The sequence below is a fragment of the Oncorhynchus keta genome, chromosome 7 (genome assembly GCF_023373465.1).
Source record: "Oncorhynchus keta strain PuntledgeMale-10-30-2019 chromosome 7, Oket_V2, whole genome shotgun sequence".
In the NCBI taxonomy this organism is placed as follows: Eukaryota; Metazoa; Chordata; class Actinopteri; order Salmoniformes; family Salmonidae; genus Oncorhynchus; species Oncorhynchus keta.
Genome location: NC_068427.1, coordinates 9,452,823 through 9,473,658, shown reverse-complemented (window position 1 = coordinate 9,473,658; position 20,836 = coordinate 9,452,823). Strand labels below are relative to the sequence as shown.

The following is a 20,836-nucleotide window of genomic DNA, read 5'->3' as shown; positions in this document are numbered from 1 at the left end:
TGGCAGCCTCAGGGGGCTGAAGATATTTGGCTTGGCCCCTAAGATCCTCAGAAACCTTTACAGATGCACAACTGAGAGCATCCTGTCAGGGGCACACTGTCTGCCTTCCAGGACACCTACAGCAACTGATGTCAAAGAAAGGCAAAACAGATAATCGAAGACATCAACCGCACGGGTGGGTAGAAGTTATATTTGTTTTTTACATTTTATTTTCGTAGTAGTACAGAATTAGGCAGAATATGATTGCTCGCACACTCCAACACAGTAGGGGGCGGCATGCACCTTAAATGGTTGTTTGCGGACCGTAATGATATTAAAAGTACTCAGACCTCGTTGACTTCTCTTGCTTGTACAATGTTTTTCGTCTGCTAGTGCTAGCTAGGTAATAAATAAGATATTATCTTCGCTGTGTGTTACCTTATCAAAATGTCTGCAAAGAACCAGCAAGAGAACGAAAACATTGATGAGGAAGAGTCTACGCTGAAGGAGGAATTAAACAAAAAGGTAACGTTAGATAATTCCAGATTGTTGGTGTGGGAAATGAGCAGATAGGCAGCTAAATTAGTCAGAATCGGAGTTTCTGGCAGCCAAATAGTCCATCTAAACTCTCAATTGCCTCTATACATGTTACACGCTCGAACTTTCCAAGCCCTCTTACTGGGGGAAGCCGTTTCCGGTGCGTCAGGCATTAACCAACAGGGAGGATATCTCGTTAAATATGGTTTAAATTCGTTAGAATTACTAAAGTGCGAAATGTAAGGACATTTTAAAACGAGTGTTTCAACATAGTAGTAGTTATAACCACTACAAAGCTGATGCTAGCTAGCTACCTCTTCCATAGACTTGACTGATTGCTAGCAGCAGAGCCTTCTGGCTAATGTCATAGACTGGATCTAACGTTGTTTTACAGAGAAATCGGTCGAAGTACTTATGTTGTTAAATTATTGTTAAGGCGTGTTTGGTTGGATTTGCTATCTAGAAAATTGAGATATCAGTGCTCAAGTTGGTCTAATGTTTTGAAAACAACTTGCTAGCCCCGTCCTGCTAACATATGTAACGTTATCTAATTTTATCCTAAGTAATGTTATTTCTTTAAACCGTTTTTTTGTTGTTGTCATTGACACGCTCTACATTTACCTGTCCATGTCATTTAGGGATGCACTCCGTTTATACATCCATGAAGTCACTCACTAATTCCCCGTCTGCCAATATATTCCATATTGCCCACTTCACTTCCTCAAAAGACAGCAAAAATAAATATTCAGAAAGTTTTAATTTCGTTTACAGATCATAATCCAGCTCAAAACTAATAAGGCTGTTACACCACATCCACCAAGGTACCTGCAAGTTCCTGGACATTTCTGGGTGGAATGGCCCTAGCCCTCACCCTCCAATCCAACAGGTCCCAGAGGTGCTCAATGGGATTGAGATCTGGACTCTTCGTTGGCCAGGGCAGAACACTGACATTCCTGTCTTGCAGGAAATCACATACAGAACAAGCAGTATGCCACTCCCTAAGGATAACATGGGTTTACAGGTTATGCTCGGACTCTGCTTCTGTGCAGGACATTTTCGTTACAGGGAAGACATCCTCCTCCCTCATGTTATACCCTTCCTGCAGGCTCATCCTAACATGACCCTCCAGCATGACAGTGCTACCAGCTATACTGCTTGTTCTGTGTGTGATTTCCTGCAAGACAGGAATGTCAGTGTTCTGCCATGGCCAGCGAAGAGCCCGGATCACATCTGGGACCTGTTGGATTGGAGTGTGAGGGCTAGGGCCCCCCCCCCCCTCCCAGAAATGTCCGGGAACTTGCAGGTGCCTTGGTGGAAGAGTGGGGTAACATCTCATAGCAATAACTGGCAAATCTGGTGCAGTCCATGAGGAGGAGATGCACTGCAGTGCTTAATTAACATCATGCGGTGTCTTTCCATCGGCCCTGTGTAGTGGTGCCTAGAGACGTGGGTATACTCTAATTTTGCCAGAAAGTTCCCAAACGGCTCGCCCAGTGAAGGAAAGGCACGCTGCGTGAAAAATCCTGTTTTCCAATAGATTTTCACTCATTCACACTTTTTATTTATTTAGACAATCACATTTTTGTATTTATTCTAAGTCCACAAAAATGCTTAAACCACATCAATCTGATTGGATGGGCCTGTCAGGGCCTGGCTCACCCAGGTCCATCCATGTCTACACCCCTGACGCAAACAGCACGACAATTGTACATTACAAATAGCCTACTAACCAACACTTCAGACTAAACTTTTTCAATACCTGGTTTACTGGTAGATGTCATAAGTTGAAACGTCTTTCCTAACCTCCCGGCTACCGATGTCATTCTTCTGTGAGTTGCTCCATGCCAAAACCAGTTGAGAAGTGCATATTCTTGCTGCCTGCAGATTATATTCTGTGGAAACTAGGCTGTGTGTGGCGCACAGTTGAATATATTTCACATGCTTTGCGACTGTGTAGGCTACTTTGTGCATGATTTCTCTATTTTACTACAGATAAATCGTATTCCTCCACTACACTACTTTGATACACATCCGTGGGGATTAAGAAGTGAGCATATGCAACGCCCAATGAAAACATGAGTGCATTGGTATTAGGGATGCTGTCCTTTCAGAATCAAAAACCTGTCACACACACAGGTTCGCCACTGCGCAAACATGTCTATAATGGATATAAAGGCTGTTAAGATATTGTTTCAAGAAAGTAGTGTGTATATTTGGCCTGCAGACGCGGTTTTATGCTCTGACAAAATGGAAGCTAATTCTGGGTTGTTGTTTTTTACCTGCTGGTCTCAGGAAGAAATGAGTCCTCACATTCAAGACTGAGTACAAATGTATCCAACACAAGACGAGACACTCTTGTGGTCTCGAGACTGGACTTGAGACCTATGCCGGTCTCGTACTACAACACATGCTATGAACGTCATATCAATCTGTTTCACCTGCGCTACACGGAATGCAATAATATGTAAGAAGATTAAGTATACAATATAGGGTATCTTTTTAGTGATTGTATATTTCTAGATATGCTTTAGTTAGTGTATTTGAATTATATTTACTAATATTGCAGGGGGTGCAGAACAGGCGCATGCGCACTTCCTCAAAAACAATACTTCTTTCAAAAAACTTCTCTCAAAAACGACTGGATTCTTTCCAGACTACATTTTTTTTGGTTGCATGTAACTTTTTATGTAGACCTTTTTTGTACATACCGGCCGGGACGGCAGTAATGACGTTAGTTGCTCAGTGAAACTCCATTCTTTGGTAAGTACAGAACGTAATTTGACATGTATTAAGCTTGAGAAGCTGGTGAATGGCTGCTTCCGGGGCTTAAAGGAGACAGTCTGCTGTACCCAGATTCTGGTTGACCTGCCATTCAGACCTTACAGGGAAATTGGGAGAGTAAAGTCAATCTTTAGGCTAATGGCTGTCTCTCTTTGGTTGTGCCATCTTTTCATGAAAGTTCTCTGAACTGAACTCATGTCTATATTATCTGTTTTTTTTCACTGAAAGTCATGTTTCTGCAGATCAAGGAACAGAAAATTGTGTTTGATGAACTCTCCAATCTGAAGAAAAACCGGGTAAGAAGTGGTTAATAAAATGTAAAACCTAGTTTAATTTCTTTAAGGTGTGATGTTCCTGTGAAGATAATGTTAATCTTGATGCATATTCCTTTCAGAGGGTCTATGTTCAACAGCCCAACAGTAACATATTCTTCTTGGCAGACAGAGGGCAGACTCTTGCTTCATGCAAAAGTAAGAATTACCATGTTTGTGTTAAAGTTTTGTTCTCTCTTAACCATTCTTTTTGAGATACACTACATGTGAACTTCTCTTCCCTCAGAGGAACTCGACAACATGAAGAAGGATATGTAGAATCCACTCAATCTGTGACGGAACTACAAATAAGGCCTTACTAGCTATAAATATGTGTGGTATTTGCTGTGTACTGAGCTTGTCCCCCTCCCAGCTTGTGCTGGAGAAGCGTGTGCATGAAAACCTAAGGAAAAGAGGGCCTAACTCCAGTTGCAACATCACCAAAACAGCTTCAAATCCCCACTACCAGTGTCTGTTCTCTGCTCACGTACTTCACATGAGAGGTTGCCCTGCCCCTCAGCCAGCACAAGACTGTAACAGCAATGTATTGATGTGGAATGGAGAGGTTTTTGGAGGACTGTTATTGAGACCAGAAGAGAATGACACTGACGTTCTTTCCCACCACCTTGCAGCCTGCCACAGCCCTACAGAGATCCTGTCTGTCCTGGGCAATGTCCGAGGACCATGGGCTTTCACTTATTACCAACAGGCTGGACACTATCTTTGGTTTGGGAGAGACTTCTTTGGCCGGCGAAGCCTGCTTTGGCAATATGATGCTGAGGAGAAGTCTTTGACTCTGACGTCTGTGGCTGCCTGTCTCCCTGGCTCTGACCGACCACCACAGTGGCAAGAGGTTCCAGCAGTTGGTGTTTACAGGATTGATCTGAGGGCGTTTGCAGAGTCTGGCTGTTTGACCTTTGAGGTTTATCCATGGGTTCACGCAGGCGATAATCTATCGTCTATTAGTCATGAATCTAAGTGGGAGGGTCTACCAAGTTACACCTCAGCAATGATGAACAAATCAGGTCTCTCCCTCACGTCTCCAGTTTGCCCACTGAACATGTCAATCCCTCCGTTGTTGGAGATAGAACATGATCCAAGCTTACAGTCCTCAGTTGAAGACCTGGAGGTGTTGCTAAAGTCTGGTGTGAGAGAGCCTGTGGTAAATCGTCTCATTGATGTTCTCAGTGAGGCAGTACGGAGGCGTGTGCAATGTCTTCCCTTTGATACACAGGTGACATCACCACTGACCGATGACCAGGCAGCAATTGCAATTCTTTTCTCAGGAGGGATTGATTCCATGGTTCTGGCTGCCCTGGCCGACCGCCACATCCCAACCCACCAACCAATCGATCTTCTGAATGTGGCATTCAAACTGCAGGAACCAAAAATTGTGAAGGAGTCTACCAAAAAAAGCAAAAAGCACAAAACAAAGCCAATGGATTCTAAAACTGACGTTCCTGATTCCAATGTGTACAACCCCTTCGGCGTTCCAGACAGGATCACTGGTAGAGCAGGTCTGCAAGAGCTTCAGGACTTGAACCCAGAGAGAAGATGGAATTTTGTTGAAATCAACGTTTCTCGGGAAGAGCTGCAGAAAATGCGCCAGGAGCACATCTGTCACCTGGTGCACCCATTGGATACCGTGCTGGATGACAGCATTGGATGTGCTGTGTGGTTTGCGGCGAGAGGAACCGGCTTCCTCACAGAAAGCAACGAAGAGAGGGGGTTCACATCATCTGCCAAGGTACAGTAAGAGTATCAAATGGGTAAAATAATAAGGAACATTCCATTTACAAGTTGTGAATAAAGTCTGTTTCATATTCTAACTTTTTTAAATTTTATTTTTTTATAAATCAGACCCAATTAACAACCTTTCAAGTAAATTGTCTGTTCCACTGCTCTGTGATGGCAGGTGATTTTGACCGGTATTGGAGCGGATGAGCAGCTGGCAGGGTACTCCAGACACCGAGTCCGCTTCAAGACCTCTGGGCAAGAGGGTCTGGTCCAAGAGCTGGCCATGGAGCTAGGCAGAATCTCCACAAGGAATCTGGGTCGAGATGACAGAATCATAGGGGACCACGGGAAGGAGGCTAGGCAAGTCTCGGTCATTAGAAGCAATCCGATTTTCCAGTACCAAAAATACACTACATGACAAAGTATGTGGACACCTGCTCGTCAAACATCTCATTCCAAAATCATGGGCATTAATATGGAGTTGGTCCCCCCCTTTGCTGCTATAACAGCCTCCACTCTTCTTGGAAGGCTTTCCACTAGATGTTGGAAAATTGCTATGGGGTCTTGCTTCCATTCAGCCACAAGAACATTAGTACGGTCGGGCACTGATGTTGGGCGATTAGGCCTGGCTCGCAGTCGGCATTCCAATTATTCCCAAAGGTGGTCGCTGGGGTTGAGGTCAGGGCTCTGTGCAGGCCAGTCAATTTCTTCCACATGATCTCAACAAACTATTTCTGTATGGATCTCGCTTTATGCATGTCGAAACAGCAAAGGGCCTTCCCCAAACTGTTCCACAAAGTTGGAAGCACAGAATCGTCTAGAATGTAATTGAAGATTTCCATTCACTGGAACTAAGGGGCCTAGCCTGAACCATGAAAAACAGCCCCAGACCATTATTCATCCTGCAACAAACCTTAGTTGGCACTATGCATTCGGAAGGTAGCGGTCTCTTGGCATCTGCCAAACCCAGGTTCTTCCGTTGGACTGCCAGATGGTGAAGTGTGATTCATCATGCCAGAGAACACGTTTCCACTGCTCCAGATTCCAATGGCGACAAGCTTTACACCACTCCAGCTAATGCTTGACATTGCGCATGGTGATCTTAGGCTTGTGTGTGGCTGCTTGCCCGTGGAAACCCATTTCATGAAGCTCCAGACGAACAGTTCTGCTTGGAACTCGGTAGTGAGTGTTGCAACCGAGGACATGATTTTTATGCGCAAAAGCACACGCCGGTCCCATTCCGTGAGCTTGTGTGGCCTACCACTTTGCGGTTGAGCCGTTGTTGCTCCTAGACTTATCCCCTTCACAATAACAGCACTTAGTTTAACGGGGCAGCTTTAGCAGGAAATAAATTTGACCAACTGATTTGATGGAAAAGTGGCATCTTATGACGGTGCCACATTGAAAGTCACTGAGCTCTTCAGTAAGGCCATTAATACTGCCAATATTTGTCTATGGAGATTGCATGGCCGCGTGCTCGATTTAATGCAACTGGTGTGGCTTAAATAGCCGAATCCACTCATTTTTAGAAAGGGGTGTCCACATACTTTTGTGTTTTTGAATTAATGGTGATATGCTGGATGTTTTTGTTGGCCTTGTATAGGTTTCCCTATTTGGACGAGGATGTGGTGTGTTTCCTGAATGCCCTGCCAGTGTCTGATAAGGCAGATCTGTCCCTGCCTCGAGGTGTAGGGGAGAAACTGCTGCTGAGGCTGGCTGCCAAGAAACTGGGTCTGGGGGCATCTGCTCTACTGCCTAAGAGAGCCATGCAGTTTGGTTCCCGCATTGCAAAGATGGAAAACAGCCACGAGAAGGCCTCAGACAAGTGCAAGAGACTCCTTACACCTTAGATCAGCATAACATTTCATTAAAAAAAGTTTTACACTTGACAAAGCAACTAATTCATCCTCTTAATTAGGGTCACAGTGAACTAAAATATGAACAGATGTGTTAATTTCCAATAAATATACAAATACACATTTTGATTAATATAATTAGAATATTTTGAAAATGTTTAATATTAAGGCACAAATAAAGTGGCAATGTGAAGAAAATTGTAAATCTCAAACATGGCTCTGTGCACACTACATCATATAAGACTTCACATCTCGAAGATTTTCTTTGAAGTACCGGTCACATTCAACATAGGAGGGCAGGTTTCCCACATCAAAACGGCCAGAAATCTGATGAATATACACAGGCTTTCTGTGGTGGGAAAAGGAAAAGTATACTGAGAGAATGTATTGTTTTTGCAGCCATGAATGTTGATCCTCAATTTTGAAATAGTACCTTGAAATGAGCCATGACAAAAAGTTTCCAGGTGCGTCCTTTTCTTCGATTGGTGCTTCCTTTGACAAAAGAGCTGCTTTAGTTTAATATCAAGTGATGGATTACCAGTGCAAATTAAAGAAAAGACTGTTTACCTTATTTTCATCAAGAAAGGCATCCAATAGATGAAGGATTTTCATGGAAAACAAGTAGAAACATGGACACTGCAACAAAAAAAAAAGGCATACACTATCGATAGGCGAATATGTAGACACTCTGGGAAACTGGGAGGTTTAGTAGCAAGTCGCAAATGCTTCTTGAGCTTATCAGCAAATAGATTACTTGCTCCTAGTTTGAGCCCTTAACATAAACCAAAGGTTTATCTGCTGTGTTCAATGTTGCAATTATAAACATTCCAAAGCAAGAAAAGTCTTGAGGTTGTATATATATTGTAGGGAGGGACAGAAAAGTGTTCGTCTGCACATACTGCTCTCCTTGATTTTGTCTCCGACGGAAGAGGTTTCTCCTTCATACAGAGCACCCGAAGGTGTTCATCGACTTCCAAAATACCATACTTCTGTGTCTCTATGGGAGCAAATACAGAAATAAAACTCATTAGGAAGGTGTTTGGTATACTCTGTAATATTATTACATGTAATGATAATCTCTCACAAATGTTATCCAGCTGGATGTGCTTCAAACAAGTTGTGTGATTTGTGCAGCATTTGAAAGGTTTTAGTGTAAAAAAACAGGATAGAGATAAAATAGATTGAGTTCTTTGGGGCTACAGCTGGCATGACAACTTCAAAAGCACACAATTTGACTTCACACTCACCCTCATCTTTACATTGGTAGGAAAGAACCAGACTGCTGTCTTCACACATTGCTTGCAGGTCAGAAAACTTCTCTTTAACTTTAATGAGACTGAACTCTTCCTTGAACAAAGTGTCTCTGTGTGGAGAAGAGCCTGTCAGCATGAATCAGTAAATGTTTTCTACATTGAGTCAAGTGAAGGCTTTTTTCAAACGTACCCTCCGATAACTATTACATGGTCTTCGATCTTGAAGTGCTTGACTGTTAGCTGAAGACAGGCGACAGCACCAAGACGGTCCTTGTGGAATAAAAATGGTAAAATGTATAATTCATATTTGATCTGGACAATGCACATGGATCAACATGAGACAACACTATCCCAGGGGAAATCATGCAAGCTGACGAACCTCATTGCTCTTTGTTCCATCACTTAGTACTTTGACATTAGGGAAGTCCAGGGCCCACTCCTCAAATGCTTTGTGGTGAAGGGCATTGGTCTGTTAAGGTAAAAAGATAGTCATCGTTGACATTATCACCACATATCATAATCTCAGTCCTTTAAACATGAATTTAGGTATTTCGAAATTCTTAAAATATTTATTGGGTTTTACGTTCCAATGAACTGATGAATGTTGAAACTGTTGGCCAGGTACAGTTACATGTGGAGTAAAATAATTCACATAAAATACTCTAATGTACTTTGATACTTACAATGACAAAGACGGTGTCCACGCATCCAGTGGTATTCAAAGCTTGGACCCAGTGAGATATCAAGGCACAGTGCCCCACAGGAAGCAGTGGCTTGGCAATGCCAGCCAGATGTTTGAATCTTCCGCTCGTGTCGTTATCAACATCTCTCTGCAACCTTGTTCCATATCCCGCAGCGAGAATAACCGCTTTCATTTAAACAACCGTGCCAGAGTGGGCTACTTAGCGTCAGTCACTTATTTAGCTAAGTGGCTAAATAAGACGCTAGTTCAAATGTTGCTGTAAACAGTTACCTAAAAGCAGTGAGTTATAGGTCAAGTATACGTATCAAAGCAGCAATGATAACATACGACTTCACATCTGTGTGCAATAGTGAATACACGAACCTGTGTCAATCAGAATCTCATTCCTCCACGACGTAAAAAATACATTTGGGGGGGAAAACCGACAGTGCGCTGTAGGTTACAATACAAAGTCTCAACAAAGCAACGCCTTCAAAAGTAATTGAACAGCGCCCCCATATGTCACAAATTGGAAAACTTTATGAGGAGATCAGGGGTGCGTTCGAAAATTCACTCTGGCTATCTACTACGATTTCAGAGCACTCTCTTAGAGTGTGCCAGGGAGCAGAATAACTAACGAATTTACGAACGCACCCCAAGTCTGTCTAGACAAAAACGCGCCGTAACCAAGGCTGAGCGTCTTGGTTGCCAAGAGCAAAGAATCTTACACATTAATTTGGACTTTGAGGCAACAATGTTGTGCCGTGATGCTATCAACAAGTTTAACCCGTTATTCTAAAACTGTCTATGCAAGTACTTTAGAGTGTAAGAAAGGTTAAAATAGCCTGCTAGCTAACGTAAACTATGGACGTAATGGCGCGCTCACTGACATCCAGTGCTTCGTCCAGATTACAACATTCTTCTGTTGAAGAGAAGGATGACACGGCCTACCTTGCTGCATTGACAGCTCAAAGAAATGCCAACGCTTTCTTTGAGAAGTACGACAAGGGTGAAGTTCAGGAGTTGCTGAGCCTGACCTCTTGTAACTGGTTTCTGGGTGGTGATGACTTCACTCAGCCAGTTGAAATGCCGCCGGGCATAATCAAACAAATGAGGAACTTCACTAACTCAAACTGTATCATTCTCGCACCTGTGGATGTGCGAGTCCCTCTTGATTACAAGGTGGTCCATCAAATAGTCAGAGAGCTCACAGTTGGCATCTATTGTTTCAACCAAGTGCCATGTATAAGTCTTGAGCCCAACTTTGACCAGAGCACCTCGTGCCAACTGTCTCCAGCATATTATGATACGAAAGTAGGACAAATTTTGGTTAATGTTGACTACACCATCAAGGCTCTTTGGCATGGAGCCAATATTCCTAGAGAAAATCGCATTCGCTTCTCTGAACTCTGGAGAAGCAGCATGGGTGTCGACTCAAATGGAGTGCCCCAGACAAAGAAAGATGTGTTTGCAGAGTTTCTCACTGCAGGTATTTGGGTGACAGCGAAATGTAATGTAATGCAAGATCAATTACTGACAGATAAATGCATGCCCTAACTTTGAGACAAAATGGTGTCCGTTTTTTAATAATGATGTTGATTAGATTCAATTGAACATGCCTACTTTAGAAATAGGATTCCCCTCAACTGGTGATGCTTGTTGAATCCTCCAGGTCTTCAGGACATCTCAGAGGAGCCCTGTTACCAGGGCATATACAACATGGAAGTCAATGTGGATCCTACCTACGACCCCAACAGTGCAGAGGAGGAGAGGCTTTTTTCCCAACACCAGGAGAGCATCCTGCTTAAGCTGACATCCTACCTGTCCTCTGTCCGACAGCACGGCAACCTGTTTGTGTTCGAGGGCGCCCACAGTCTGGCCAGTGTGGTGAGGCTGACTGAGGAAAGGCTGGAGCTGGCCACCTATCAGAGGCTGCAGCAGAGGCTGGGTCTACAAGCAGGCCTGGTTAGGGGCTGCTTGGAGAGGAAGGCAGAGGTGTGCAGAGACCTGGCTTACCTGCGCCTCCTCACTTTCCTGGTGCCCTTCCTGGTAGGGCTAAAGAAGAGGATGAAGATCCCAGACCTGGCGCAGATGCTTCCGGCTTACTCAGGTCGGTTGCTACAGCGCAACAATGAAATATAACTTACAGGATCTCCATGAGCAACGCTAGCTACATCTCTGTGCTACTTACTTACTGCGTTGATAATGGTATTTGAATTCTAGACTGAGGCCAATTGTCTGTCACTGAAACAACCATTGCCTAATAAATCAGACTTTTATAACCAATACTTAATATACAGTCTGAAACATAGCAATGCAAAATCAAAGTTTTCCTTATAAGCCAGAATGTTGACAACAATGACTACAATTCCTTTTTAACTTACCCTACCGGTTGTGTGGTTGGTCCTTCAGCTGCTCAAAACGTTTGACAAAATATCCACAGTAAAGCGTTGTTTCACAACCTTTTTTTTTTTAGAGCGCCAGTACTGCTGTTGAAATGTATATCACCTGACACGTGTAAAACCATGTAAACAACTGCAGACTTCGGTTACTGTACTTCCGTCTTGTGCACGTGCCTTTGGTCACAAGCAAACAAATCTTAATTGCCACACACAGAGATGCGTATCTTGAAGTCAGGCTAATAACAATTCCTTTGGATATTGCCTCAAATTTCAACCAACTGAAGGACCAACGCCACAGACAATCAGCAGAGTATGTTCAAATTCTGTTTATTCAACATTCTGACTTGTAGGAACTGTTTGGAATGTTTTAACATTAACTTGTGTGGCGATTGCCTACACAATTTGAAGGCATTGCCACGTTTCGTGCCTAGGTTCCCTATGGCTATCATACCGTTGGCGTTGCAACAGATGTGCTTATCTTTGTTTTCATTCTGTTTTTGTAGATGATAAACTGAAGACAGAGAGGGAATTACCACCATTGCTCCTTAGACCTGCGTTTGCCTGTAAACATTTTCCGTACAAGTCTGATGAGTATTTTCACCTTCACGGTGGAATTGAAGTTGACATCGGAACCCCTCAGCTAGAGGAAGTCTCTGAGGAAACAAAGGTGAGAGTTAGATTCACTTATCAGTGAGCTGTCAATAGCCACTTAAGAGCTATCTACTTCCACAGTGAGGCCCTAGTTTCATAGTGAAATCAGGTTGTCTTGTGGTTCCCTCCAGGAAACCTTTGCTGCACTGCAGAGTCTTGCAGTGGATCACCTAAGAGATCTGCTAAGTCAGGACACCACCTACAAAGAGCACTTCCCCGTACCAGTCCACAAGGTCAACGGCAATAAGTATGTTAAGTTCACTTGCAGAGAAGCGGTCTTAATATGCACGCATAAACACACACATCTCACTTACATTGAGCTCGGAGGCCTTACATTCCCACACAGATGCACTTGTAAGAGAACACAAACCCATGCTTTTCAGTGTCCAATGGTCAGGCTCTTACACGCTGCTTGATGTCTTTGGCAGCTATCATGTGATCTCCATTGAGGTGGGCTCATTCTACCCTCAGCCTAACGTGGTTCCATGGTGGGAGGCCCTCAACACTACCATCAAAACCCTGAGAGGGAAGAGATTGCCTCTCTCTGACGTCCAGCTGCATGAGCAGTTCAAGAAGACATTTGGCTACAAAAAGGCCATCAATTGCAAGGTGCTGATGGGGAAGAAGATATAGCAATATAGGAAGCTGTTCTTTGTTTTCTTTTTTTTGTATTAAGTAAATGTAAAAGGCTTGTATGATCGTGTGTGTTCTTTCTCACTGGGTTCAGAGTGTGCCATTTGGCCTGCGTGCTGCGGCAGAGCGTGGCCTATCCGCTGTGTTTTACTCGCTGTGCCGTCGGAACTCTCCATCTCACCTGGGAGTCCTGGACGAGCAGGGCTACTCCCTGCTGCACCACGCCGCCAAACACAACCACACTCACATCATCTGCCAGCTGGCCACCACCGGGGTCAACCTCAACCAGAAAAGCAGTGGCAGGTTCAGCCGCACAGGTCAGAGACATGCCTCTCTCTCCCTTACTCTCATTTACACACTGTCCTCAAAACTGTTTACAAACACCTTTTATTTTGCAGTGAAATCTGGAGGTGGCGGTGGGACCCCAAAAGAAGGAGCTGGTAAGCACATACCAGTGTGAACATGCCAGCCTCACTCTACTGTAACGAAATAGGGCTTTCAGACACTGCTTTCCACTTGTTTGTACCTGTTCCAGGTTCCACTCCCATGCACCTGGCTGCTCAGTGTGGTTCCCTGGAGGCCATCAGCTGTCTGCTGGCTCTGCAGGCCGACCACCGGCTAGTGGACCGCAGGGGCTGGATGGCTGTGCACTTTGCTGCCTACTACGGCCAGGTGGCCTGCATACAGGCCCTTTGCAGGAAAGACCCAGAGCTTGTGGAGATGCAAACCACTGCCGAGTGAGTGAAGAGGCACTTCTAGGTTTAGAATAGATGACATGTCTAACAGGATTCAGTAGGATGCAACAGCAGGCCACGGGCACCGTTCACAGAAGCTTTCAGTGTCATTTAATGTAACATTAGCATGACATTGCTCTGTAATCAGCACATACAACAGTGGAGGCTGCCGAGGGGAGGAGGGATCATAATAATGGCTGGAATAGAGTCAATGGAATGGTATCAAACACGTGGTTTCCATGTCGTCGATACCATTCCATTGACACCGTTCCGGCCATTATTATGAGCGGTCCTCCCCTCGGCAGCCTCCACTGACATATTTTTAAAATATTTTTTATTATTATTATTATTATTTTTTTACCTTTATTTTACTAGGCAAGTCAGTTAAGAACAAATTCTTATTTTCAATGACGGCCTAGGAACAGTGGGTTAACTGCTTGTTCAGGGGCAGAACGACAGATTTTGTACCTTGTCAGCTCGGGGATTTGAACTTGCAACCTTTCGGTTACTAGTCCAATGCTCTAACCACTAGGCTACCCTGCCGGTTCTGGCGTCTGTTACAAGTAAGAGAAGCCACAAAATGCACTGGAGGCGGTACGGATGCATCTGCTTCTACGTGTACACAGGTTGACGGTGTTGTTTTTTTGTCTCCTCAGGTACCGCAGCTGCCCGTTGCTCCTGACGGCCACATCTGGCTCCGTGGAGGCCCTGGACTACATGCTGTCCGCGGGAGCCAACTGGAGGAGGAGGGACAGCAAGGGCAACGACGTCGTGCAGCTGGCCGCCCTCTACTTCCACCCCAAAGTCCTCAGGCACCTCATCTCGCTGGGCCTGCCGGACCTGCCTGTCTGGAAGATCCTCGTGGGTACGCTGCCTGGTGGAAGAGATGGGAATTAGCTAGCGAGCGAGGGTTAAGCGAGGCCAATGTTTGTTTGGATCGCAGGTTGTATCCGTTCGATGAGTCTGCACGGATACTGAGGTGTGTGTGTATGTGTGTGTGTGTGTATGTATGTGTGTGTGTGTGTGTGTGTGTATGTGTGTGTGTGTGTGATGGAGCAGAGATGCTGCACAGCGAGGACCACCGCAGGCTGGAGATGGCCATCCGCTGCCTGGAAGCTCTGTGTGTCACGGCCAAGTCCTTCTGGAGGGATATCATGGATGCAGGTGAGTGAGTTTTTGGAGAGTTTGGGCCTATATCAGACAGGAATGCCTTGTTTTATACTATAGCCATGAATACTAGCTTTGTATTGCCAATTTATATTTTGCCAATTTTCAACCATCCTTAGTTATACTCCATATCACAGTAACATTACAGCATTAAACATTTTTGGTACTACGGAATACAAAGCTAGGCCACTTGCAATAGAATAAAAATATCGAAGGACCCTAAAGCAGTTGACCTATTCTGTAGGAGGGATCCCGGCCCTGTTGGAGCTAATGCGCAGCACGAAACCAGCGCTGCAACGTATGGCTACCGCCGTGGTGTGTCACATCTCGGAGAGGACACCCGTGTGTGAGGCCCTGGTGCGCTATGGTGCCGTGCCGGTTCTGGTCAATCTGCTGGGCAGCCAGCAGGCCGAGCTCCACTCCCGCTGTGCCCTCATACTGGCAGACCTGGCAGGGCACAGTGACCAGTACCAGTCCCTCATAGCCCAGCAGGTTAGTACTACTGATATAATCAGTCTTTCCAATAGCCCATCTGGTTAGTATTGCTGTAACTAATAGGTAGGTTCAGTTATAACCAGGCTTGTGTGTGTCTGTCTGTATTTGTGTATGTTTGACGATTCGTGCATGCGTGATTGACAGTTAATTTGTGTGTGTCCAGGGTGGAGTGGCCCCGTTGGTGAGGCTCCTGGGCTCGGACCTACATGATGTGCTGGTGAACACTGTGCGGTGTATCAAGGCGCTGTGTGTCCGTAGCCCCGGCAATCAGACGGCCGTGGCTTTGGCTGGGGGGATTCCACAACTTGTGGAGCTCTTGACTGTCAGATCAGGTACACTGTTAAATCATGAGTAAGACGATGATCATGATGTTATAGAACATGATGATGAATCGTCTTTCTGGCCATGTATCTCCAGAACTGTTGCAAGAGGAGGTGTGTGCGGCTCTGGCTGAGCTGGCTAAGGGACACCGGGAGAACCAGGACACCATCTGTGGAGTGGGCGCCGTGGCCCCGTTGGTGCTCATACTGCGGGGGAGGAAGATAGCCGCGCAGGTGACTGCAGCCAGAGCCCTGGAGGCCATCGCTGATCACAACCCTGCCATTCAGGCCCGCTTTCTGAAGAAGTCGGCCGCCAAGCACCTCCTACGACTCTTAAAGGTAGGACCTGAGCAAGTCAAATCATTGTTTCCCTCATTTTTAAATATGCTTATGGAATTCTTGAACATTTTATATTCATGTACTTTAAGTTGTGTCCCCTGGGCCATGTTCAGGGTTGAGTTCAGTAGGGCACACTGTATCAAACTGTTTTGCCACAGAAAATGAACAATGTGCTCTTATGGGACAAATTCAGACAGTACCTCCCCATTTCAATCTTTCAAAAAAGTTTTCTCCCTATTGAACGTGACCCAGGTGTTCCAGGTGGAGGCGAGGGAGCAGGGGGCCGTCTCTCTATGGGCCCTGGCAGGACACACTCTGAAGCAACAGAGACTCATGGCAGAGCACATCGGCTACCACTTCATCCTCGAGCTTATCCTCTCCTCCTCCGACAGGATGCAATATGTCGGTAGGTTCTCTCATTTCTCATATTTTTGTTTTAAACGCTACCCCTCTGTAATTGCTAAGTCTCTTATGCAAAATAGGTATTTTACACCAAAGTAATCTCTCTCACAAGAGGAAGTTAAATGGCAATCATCGGTTCATGGACAGAGTTGGCTCGCTGACATCAAGCTTTTCCAGACATTTTATTCGGGTCAAGGGGATGCCGTCTCCGGGGATCGATGAAACTAAACACTGAGTGTCGTAAAACAACGAAACTTCCATGCGCTGTTGACAGGCGATGCGGATAAATGATTGACTGTACCATAAACAGGCACCCTGAGGTTTGTGCTGGAGCGAGGCTCACCTCTGTCACCACAAGACCAGCCGCCTCCTGCCCCCAGACGGCTTTCCTCTGCTAGACTCATCACCCGCAGCCAGAGCACAGGAAGGCATGCAGTCAGGAATGCCTGTCTGTCTATCCCTCCATTGGGAATCCCAACACCTTGAAAATAAGAGGAACACAATCTCAAACAAAATTTGAATGAGACAAACATTTCAATATCCGAAAGTTGATTTGGAAGAACTGGGGTATCAATTGAAAGGGGATGGGTCACTCCCCATACCTCTGTCATTCCTTGAACACATGTTCCTGGGTAGTTTTTAAGAGGCTCTACTCTTCCCTCAGGTCCTCGGTCTGTCAAACATGTCTACAGAACATCTGTACAGCAGCTTCTGAAATAGTTTCTGTCCAGACAAGACGACAGATGGTTCTTTCATTCCAGCCTACTTTTTCACCAAAAAAATGCCTGTCGTTCTCTTAAAAGGGAGACGAACTGAGGTTAATGATGTGGAAATGGTAGGCCTGCGCCTGACCACAGTAACACCCCGACCAATGGTTTAAAAAGTGAATGTACAGATTGAATTCTAGGTAACACATTACCTGAACCGTCTGTCACAAAGTCTACATAATGCCATCATAGTAATGGCACTAACAGTCATGACCGCTAATGTCAGCTTATAGGCCTAGCGACTAACTTTACACTATGCATAACCCATTGTTATTTGGGCCAACTAATTGACAGGTCAAAACTGTAGCCAACTAGCTTACCTAGATAATATTTTCCGCCATGACTCTTTCATGAGCTGACAGCTGGCAGCAACTTATGCCTTCGTCCTGTCATCTTTACACTGATGGACACCACTGCTGGCCGATACTCCATAAAGGCATCACTCACATCCCAGCACTGCCACCAATTGTCAAATGTGGTGTGGAGGTTTCAGATCTGGTCAGGCCAGAGAGGGACCTTTTATGAAAGAATTCAAGTCGAGGTTTACATAGAATTCAGCTTGGTAAAGTGTAAACAAATAGTATTGTCTTTCAGGCTGCCAGGCAGTTATAGCACTGAGCAGGGACAGTCGGAGCCACCAGGACGGGCTGTGTAAAGAAAATGGGGTGCCCCCGCTGGTTCGTCTACTACGAGGGTCCCGGACCACAGAGAGTACCCTCCTCAGCGTTATACGATCCCTGGGCATCCTGTGTATTGGTTTGTACATTCTCACTGTTGCATGTACTGTGTTTCTCAAGATAAGATTAAGGCAATCAAAGGTTTGCATTAACCATGCATTGGTATCAATGGGCGATTTTGAGTAAACCTTTGTCATGATACTACTTGACGATTTTGACCATTGAAGTTTTAACAGTGCGACAGTAGTAACATGGCTTTCAGACTTGACTTGGAAACAAGTCATGGTATACAAGCTAATAATATACCATAACTTCTAGTGCATGCATGTTTCGTACATTTAATTTTAGGAGGGGCACACACCAATAACCCAAACAGCCAGAGGGTCATAGCTGAGGAGCAAGCCATTCCAACTCTGTTAGAACTTGTGAAGCACCAAGAATCACTGCAGGTCAAGGTAAATACATTGGAAATCGATCACACACATAAAAAAAGTGTTCTCTCTCTCCCCTTAAATGTCCTTGGTAGTGCCACAAAAGTCCCACAAACAAGGGCGTCCAATACTAGAATTTCCATTGAAAGAAATTGAGGCTTGGGTGACATGTTGATTCTCCCTCAGGTCCAAGTGGCTCAAACACTGGCCTGTGTGCTTCTGGGAAACCAGGACCTACAAACAACCTTCTGGGAAAAAGAGGAGTTTACCTACGAAACAGTTCTAGAGTTGCTGCGAGTGCCAGATCAGGTAAACCATTTGAAAGGCTGTTTGTGGGCTACTTCATAACTTTAGCCCAGAACCTTTCGGTATGTCAGCTTGACAGCACAGTCACTAACCAGATGAGGTGGAACAAGATATGGGTCTAATAGAGATTAGAAAGAAAAGCATCCAAGATACAATACTGTTATCGCAATGTGCAATGAACTACTGGCACCTAATGGTCAAGGACTGCTCAAGCAGTAAGGGGTGTTGACACTCCGTAAAGTGCATTCCCCATGGCAATTTGTCATGTTTTCCTTTTCCCAGCAGGACATCTGCCTGGAGGCTGGTTATGCCCTGTCTCTGTTTGCCTACAACAACACCACCCAGCAGGCAGCCATCCTGCAGAATGGTGGCATTCCCATAGCCATGTACGAACCCTTCTTGAACTCCAGGAACGAGATGGAGAGGGCCAAAGCTGCTTTTCAGGTAGATCATTAAAAAAAATCACCTGAGGGCCACAGTAATATCAATGAGTCATTAACAGCTGCTGATTTGTATGTGTTTTCCGACTTGACACGGAATTAGTGTTAGGTAATTCCTTTTTTCGCTACCTTTTCGTTTTGTGGTAACTGGTCTCTCCAGATAGTTGTGCTGGCCAAAGTGATCACAGACACAGATCAGGTGACTCTGTCTGCCAGAGGGGTGACTGTCCTTGTAGACCTTCTGCAGTCCACTAATCCCAACACTGTGGTCCTGACAGGTAACTTCAGCCCAGTACTATGTATGGGAAGAACATTATATACACTGAGCAAAAATATAAACGCAACATGTAAACTGTTGGTTCCATGTTTCATGAGCTAAAATAAGACCCCAGAAATGTTCCATAAAAGCTTATTTCTCACATTTTTTGCACAAATTTGTTTACATCCCTGTTTAGTGAAAATTTCTGCCAAGATAATCCATCCACCTGACAGGGGTGGCATATTAAGAAACTGAATAAATGGCATGATCATTACACAGGTGTACCTTGTGCTGGGGACAAAAACCCACTCTAAAATGTGCAGTTTTGAGTGCACAGAAATATGTGATGAGATCCCGAGGCCCATTTTTAAAAAAAGTTATCTGTGACCAACAGATGCATAATTAATTTATTTAATTTGACTGATTTCCTTATGAACGGTAACTCAGTAAAATCTTAAATGGTTGCGTTTTATATTTTTGTTCAGTATGGAAGAACACTAGTCTTACCTTACTGCATACATTTCTGCCATAGCTCAGTTGCTAGCCAGTCTGGCTCACACCCGGGCAGGTATTCCTGATGCTATTGTCACCATGGGAGCTGTTGGTCACCTATGTGCTCACCTGTATTCTGAGGAGGAAGAGGTAAGGATGGGACTTGTGGTATGGGGGAGCATTCCTGTCTATGACTATTGCCTGAAATCTAACAGACTATCAAGATAATTAATTCTACAACCATCATATGCTATCCAACTTGACATATTTCAGGTTACGATGTGCAGATTTTTGATACAAGCATTGTGGTAAAATCTTGAATATCTTCAGGTGCGAACGGCATCTTCAAGTGCCCTCGGCTACCTCACCTTTAACCGTCACGCACATCGCCTCTTGTTGGTGGAATGTCGAAACACTCCATCTATGTACAACCTTTTGACCCAGCATCTCATCGAGGATGCCAAGATCTCACACATTTTTACTGCGGAGTTCGAAAGGCAGAAAATAGTGGGGCTGCCATCACTAAGGTATGTTTGTTTTTTTTGCCCTAAAAAGCTTTGCTTTCATATTTCTAGCTGGGATAACATCAATCATTTCTGTCCTTTTTTAAAACAGTTTGGAGATAAATGGTGGCCCACCTGTTCCTCAGCGCAACAAAAAAGGTACATTTTATTATGCTGTACATCATTATTTGAATCTATTTCATATAATAAAAAGTCGCAATCGTCTTTGTCGCCTCTACCTACGGCAGGTTTATCCAAAAAGACAAGCCGCACTCCTGGCCTGTCAGTGTCTGCAGGCCACTTTGGGAGGACCAGCTCGGCTCCAGTTCTCCAGCTTCAACCCCAGAGGAGCAGGACAGCCAACCCCAAGGTTAGGCTGCAGGGAGAGGGGCCAACCCATAGCTCCCAGCCCACTCCATACACCCTGGAGTCACTGAGGCTGGATAAGGACAGCCAGTGGCCCCGGCAAAAGCAGTGACCCTGGAGGTCAGCATAGGATCTAGCCTGACTGGGCAAGCTTAAAGTTGTATTGAAATGATGACTCAGGGAGCCATTCTATTTATGTTAAAGATGAATATATTAGATTTATATTATTAATGGGAATGACTGACTTAATGGTATAATATATTGGAAGTCGATTGAATAAAAAAAACGAAATGAAACACCGAATGGAAACACAGAA

The 20,836-nt window shown here is 44.8% G+C and overlaps 4 protein-coding genes across 9 annotated transcripts; 3 read left to right on the top strand and 1 right to left on the bottom strand.

The window, feature by feature from the left end:
- The first annotated feature begins 299 nt into the window (after positions 1-299).
- On the top strand, positions 300-4,005 carry LOC118385951 (ASNSD1 upstream open reading frame protein-like). Its single transcript, XM_035773222.2, has 4 exons — positions 300-504; positions 3,540-3,593; positions 3,692-3,767; positions 3,856-4,005. Exons 1-4 carry the CDS (start codon positions 427-429, stop codon positions 3,885-3,887), a joined length of 240 nt encoding a protein of 79 aa, XP_035629115.1. The 5' UTR covers positions 300-426; the 3' UTR covers positions 3,888-4,005.
- asnsd1 (asparagine synthetase domain containing 1) lies at positions 3,940-7,399 on the top strand. The gene is made up of 3 exons (XM_035773216.2): positions 3,940-5,355; positions 5,524-5,705; positions 6,949-7,399. The coding sequence occupies exons 1-3, from the start codon at positions 3,940-3,942 to the stop codon at positions 7,193-7,195; spliced, it is 1,845 nt and encodes a 614-aa protein (XP_035629109.1). The 3' UTR covers positions 7,196-7,399.
- Positions 7,242-10,829, bottom strand: zgc:136439 (uncharacterized protein LOC678627 homolog). Of its 5 annotated transcripts, none has more exons than XM_035773220.2 (9): positions 10,760-10,829; positions 9,138-9,427; positions 8,834-8,923; positions 8,645-8,724; positions 8,449-8,564; positions 8,101-8,198; positions 7,769-7,837; positions 7,635-7,693; positions 7,242-7,550 (listed from the first exon to the last, which is right to left on the bottom strand). In XM_035773220.2, the coding sequence occupies exons 2-9, from the start codon at positions 9,327-9,329 to the stop codon at positions 7,430-7,432; spliced, it is 825 nt and encodes a 274-aa protein (XP_035629113.1). In that variant the 5' UTR covers positions 9,330-9,427; positions 10,760-10,829; the 3' UTR covers positions 7,242-7,429. The 5 variants fall into 5 exon arrangements, with proteins under 5 accessions (XP_035629113.1, XP_035629112.1, XP_035629114.1 ...); XM_035773219.2 differs by lacking the exon at positions 10,760-10,829 and adding an exon at positions 10,088-10,233; XM_035773221.2 differs by lacking the exon at positions 10,760-10,829 and adding an exon at positions 9,521-10,073 and having other exon boundaries at positions 9,138-9,413.
- ankar (ankyrin and armadillo repeat containing) lies at positions 10,223-20,816 on the top strand. 2 transcript variants are annotated; one of them, XM_052521929.1, is made up of 23 exons: positions 10,223-10,625; positions 10,809-11,246; positions 12,042-12,205; positions 12,321-12,436; positions 12,618-12,798; positions 12,878-13,139; positions 13,221-13,262; positions 13,358-13,559; positions 14,213-14,421; positions 14,616-14,720; positions 14,968-15,215; positions 15,382-15,550; positions 15,636-15,877; positions 16,130-16,283; positions 17,641-17,802; positions 18,072-18,178; positions 18,341-18,463; positions 18,746-18,904; positions 19,061-19,178; positions 19,692-19,801; positions 19,982-20,178; positions 20,267-20,313; positions 20,403-20,816. In XM_052521929.1, exons 1-23 carry the CDS (start codon positions 10,223-10,225, stop codon positions 20,630-20,632), a joined length of 4,188 nt encoding a protein of 1,395 aa, XP_052377889.1. In that variant the 3' UTR covers positions 20,633-20,816. The 2 variants fall into 2 exon arrangements, with proteins under 2 accessions (XP_052377889.1, XP_052377890.1); XM_052521930.1 differs by lacking the exon at positions 10,223-10,625 and having other exon boundaries at positions 10,850-11,246; positions 18,743-18,904.
- Positions 20,817-20,836: the final 20 nt, after the last annotated feature.

What these genes read in the sequence shown, in the direction of transcription:
- zgc:136439 (XM_035773220.2), bottom strand. Translation starts at nt 9,329, where the DNA reads ATGAAAGCGGTTATTCTCGCTGCGGGATATGGAACAAGGTTGCAGAGA. An exon ending in AGACAAAATCAAGGAGAGCA is followed by an intron (nt 7,838 to 8,100) that starts GTATGTGCAGAC and finishes TTTTTGTTGCAG; the next exon opens with TGTCCATGTTTCTACTTGTT. An exon ending in CCTTTCTTGATGAAAATAAG is followed by an intron (nt 7,694 to 7,768) that starts GTAAACAGTCTT and finishes CTTTTGTCAAAG; the next exon opens with GAAGCACCAATCGAAGAAAA.
- asnsd1 (XM_035773216.2), top strand. Translation starts at nt 3,940, where the DNA reads ATGTGTGGTATTTGCTGTGTACTGAGCTTGTCCCCCTCCCAGCTTGTG. An exon ending in GGTTCACATCATCTGCCAAG is followed by an intron (nt 5,356 to 5,523) that starts GTACAGTAAGAG and finishes CTGTGATGGCAG; the next exon opens with GTGATTTTGACCGGTATTGG. An exon ending in GACCACGGGAAGGAGGCTAG is followed by an intron (nt 5,706 to 6,948) that starts GCAAGTCTCGGT and finishes GGCCTTGTATAG; the next exon opens with GTTTCCCTATTTGGACGAGG.
- ankar (XM_052521929.1), top strand. Translation starts at nt 10,223, where the DNA reads ATGCCGCCGGGCATAATCAAACAAATGAGGAACTTCACTAACTCAAAC. An exon ending in AGTCCCTCATAGCCCAGCAG is followed by an intron (nt 15,216 to 15,381) that starts GTTAGTACTACT and finishes GTGTGTGTCCAG; the next exon opens with GGTGGAGTGGCCCCGTTGGT. An exon ending in TCCTCAGCGCAACAAAAAAG is followed by an intron (nt 20,314 to 20,402) that starts GTACATTTTATT and finishes TACCTACGGCAG; the next exon opens with GTTTATCCAAAAAGACAAGC.
- LOC118385951 (XM_035773222.2), top strand. Translation starts at nt 427, where the DNA reads ATGTCTGCAAAGAACCAGCAAGAGAACGAAAACATTGATGAGGAAGAG. An exon ending in AGGAGGAATTAAACAAAAAG is followed by an intron (nt 505 to 3,539) that starts GTAACGTTAGAT and finishes ATGTTTCTGCAG; the next exon opens with ATCAAGGAACAGAAAATTGT. An exon ending in GACTCTTGCTTCATGCAAAA is followed by an intron (nt 3,768 to 3,855) that starts GTAAGAATTACC and finishes CTCTTCCCTCAG; the next exon opens with AGGAACTCGACAACATGAAG.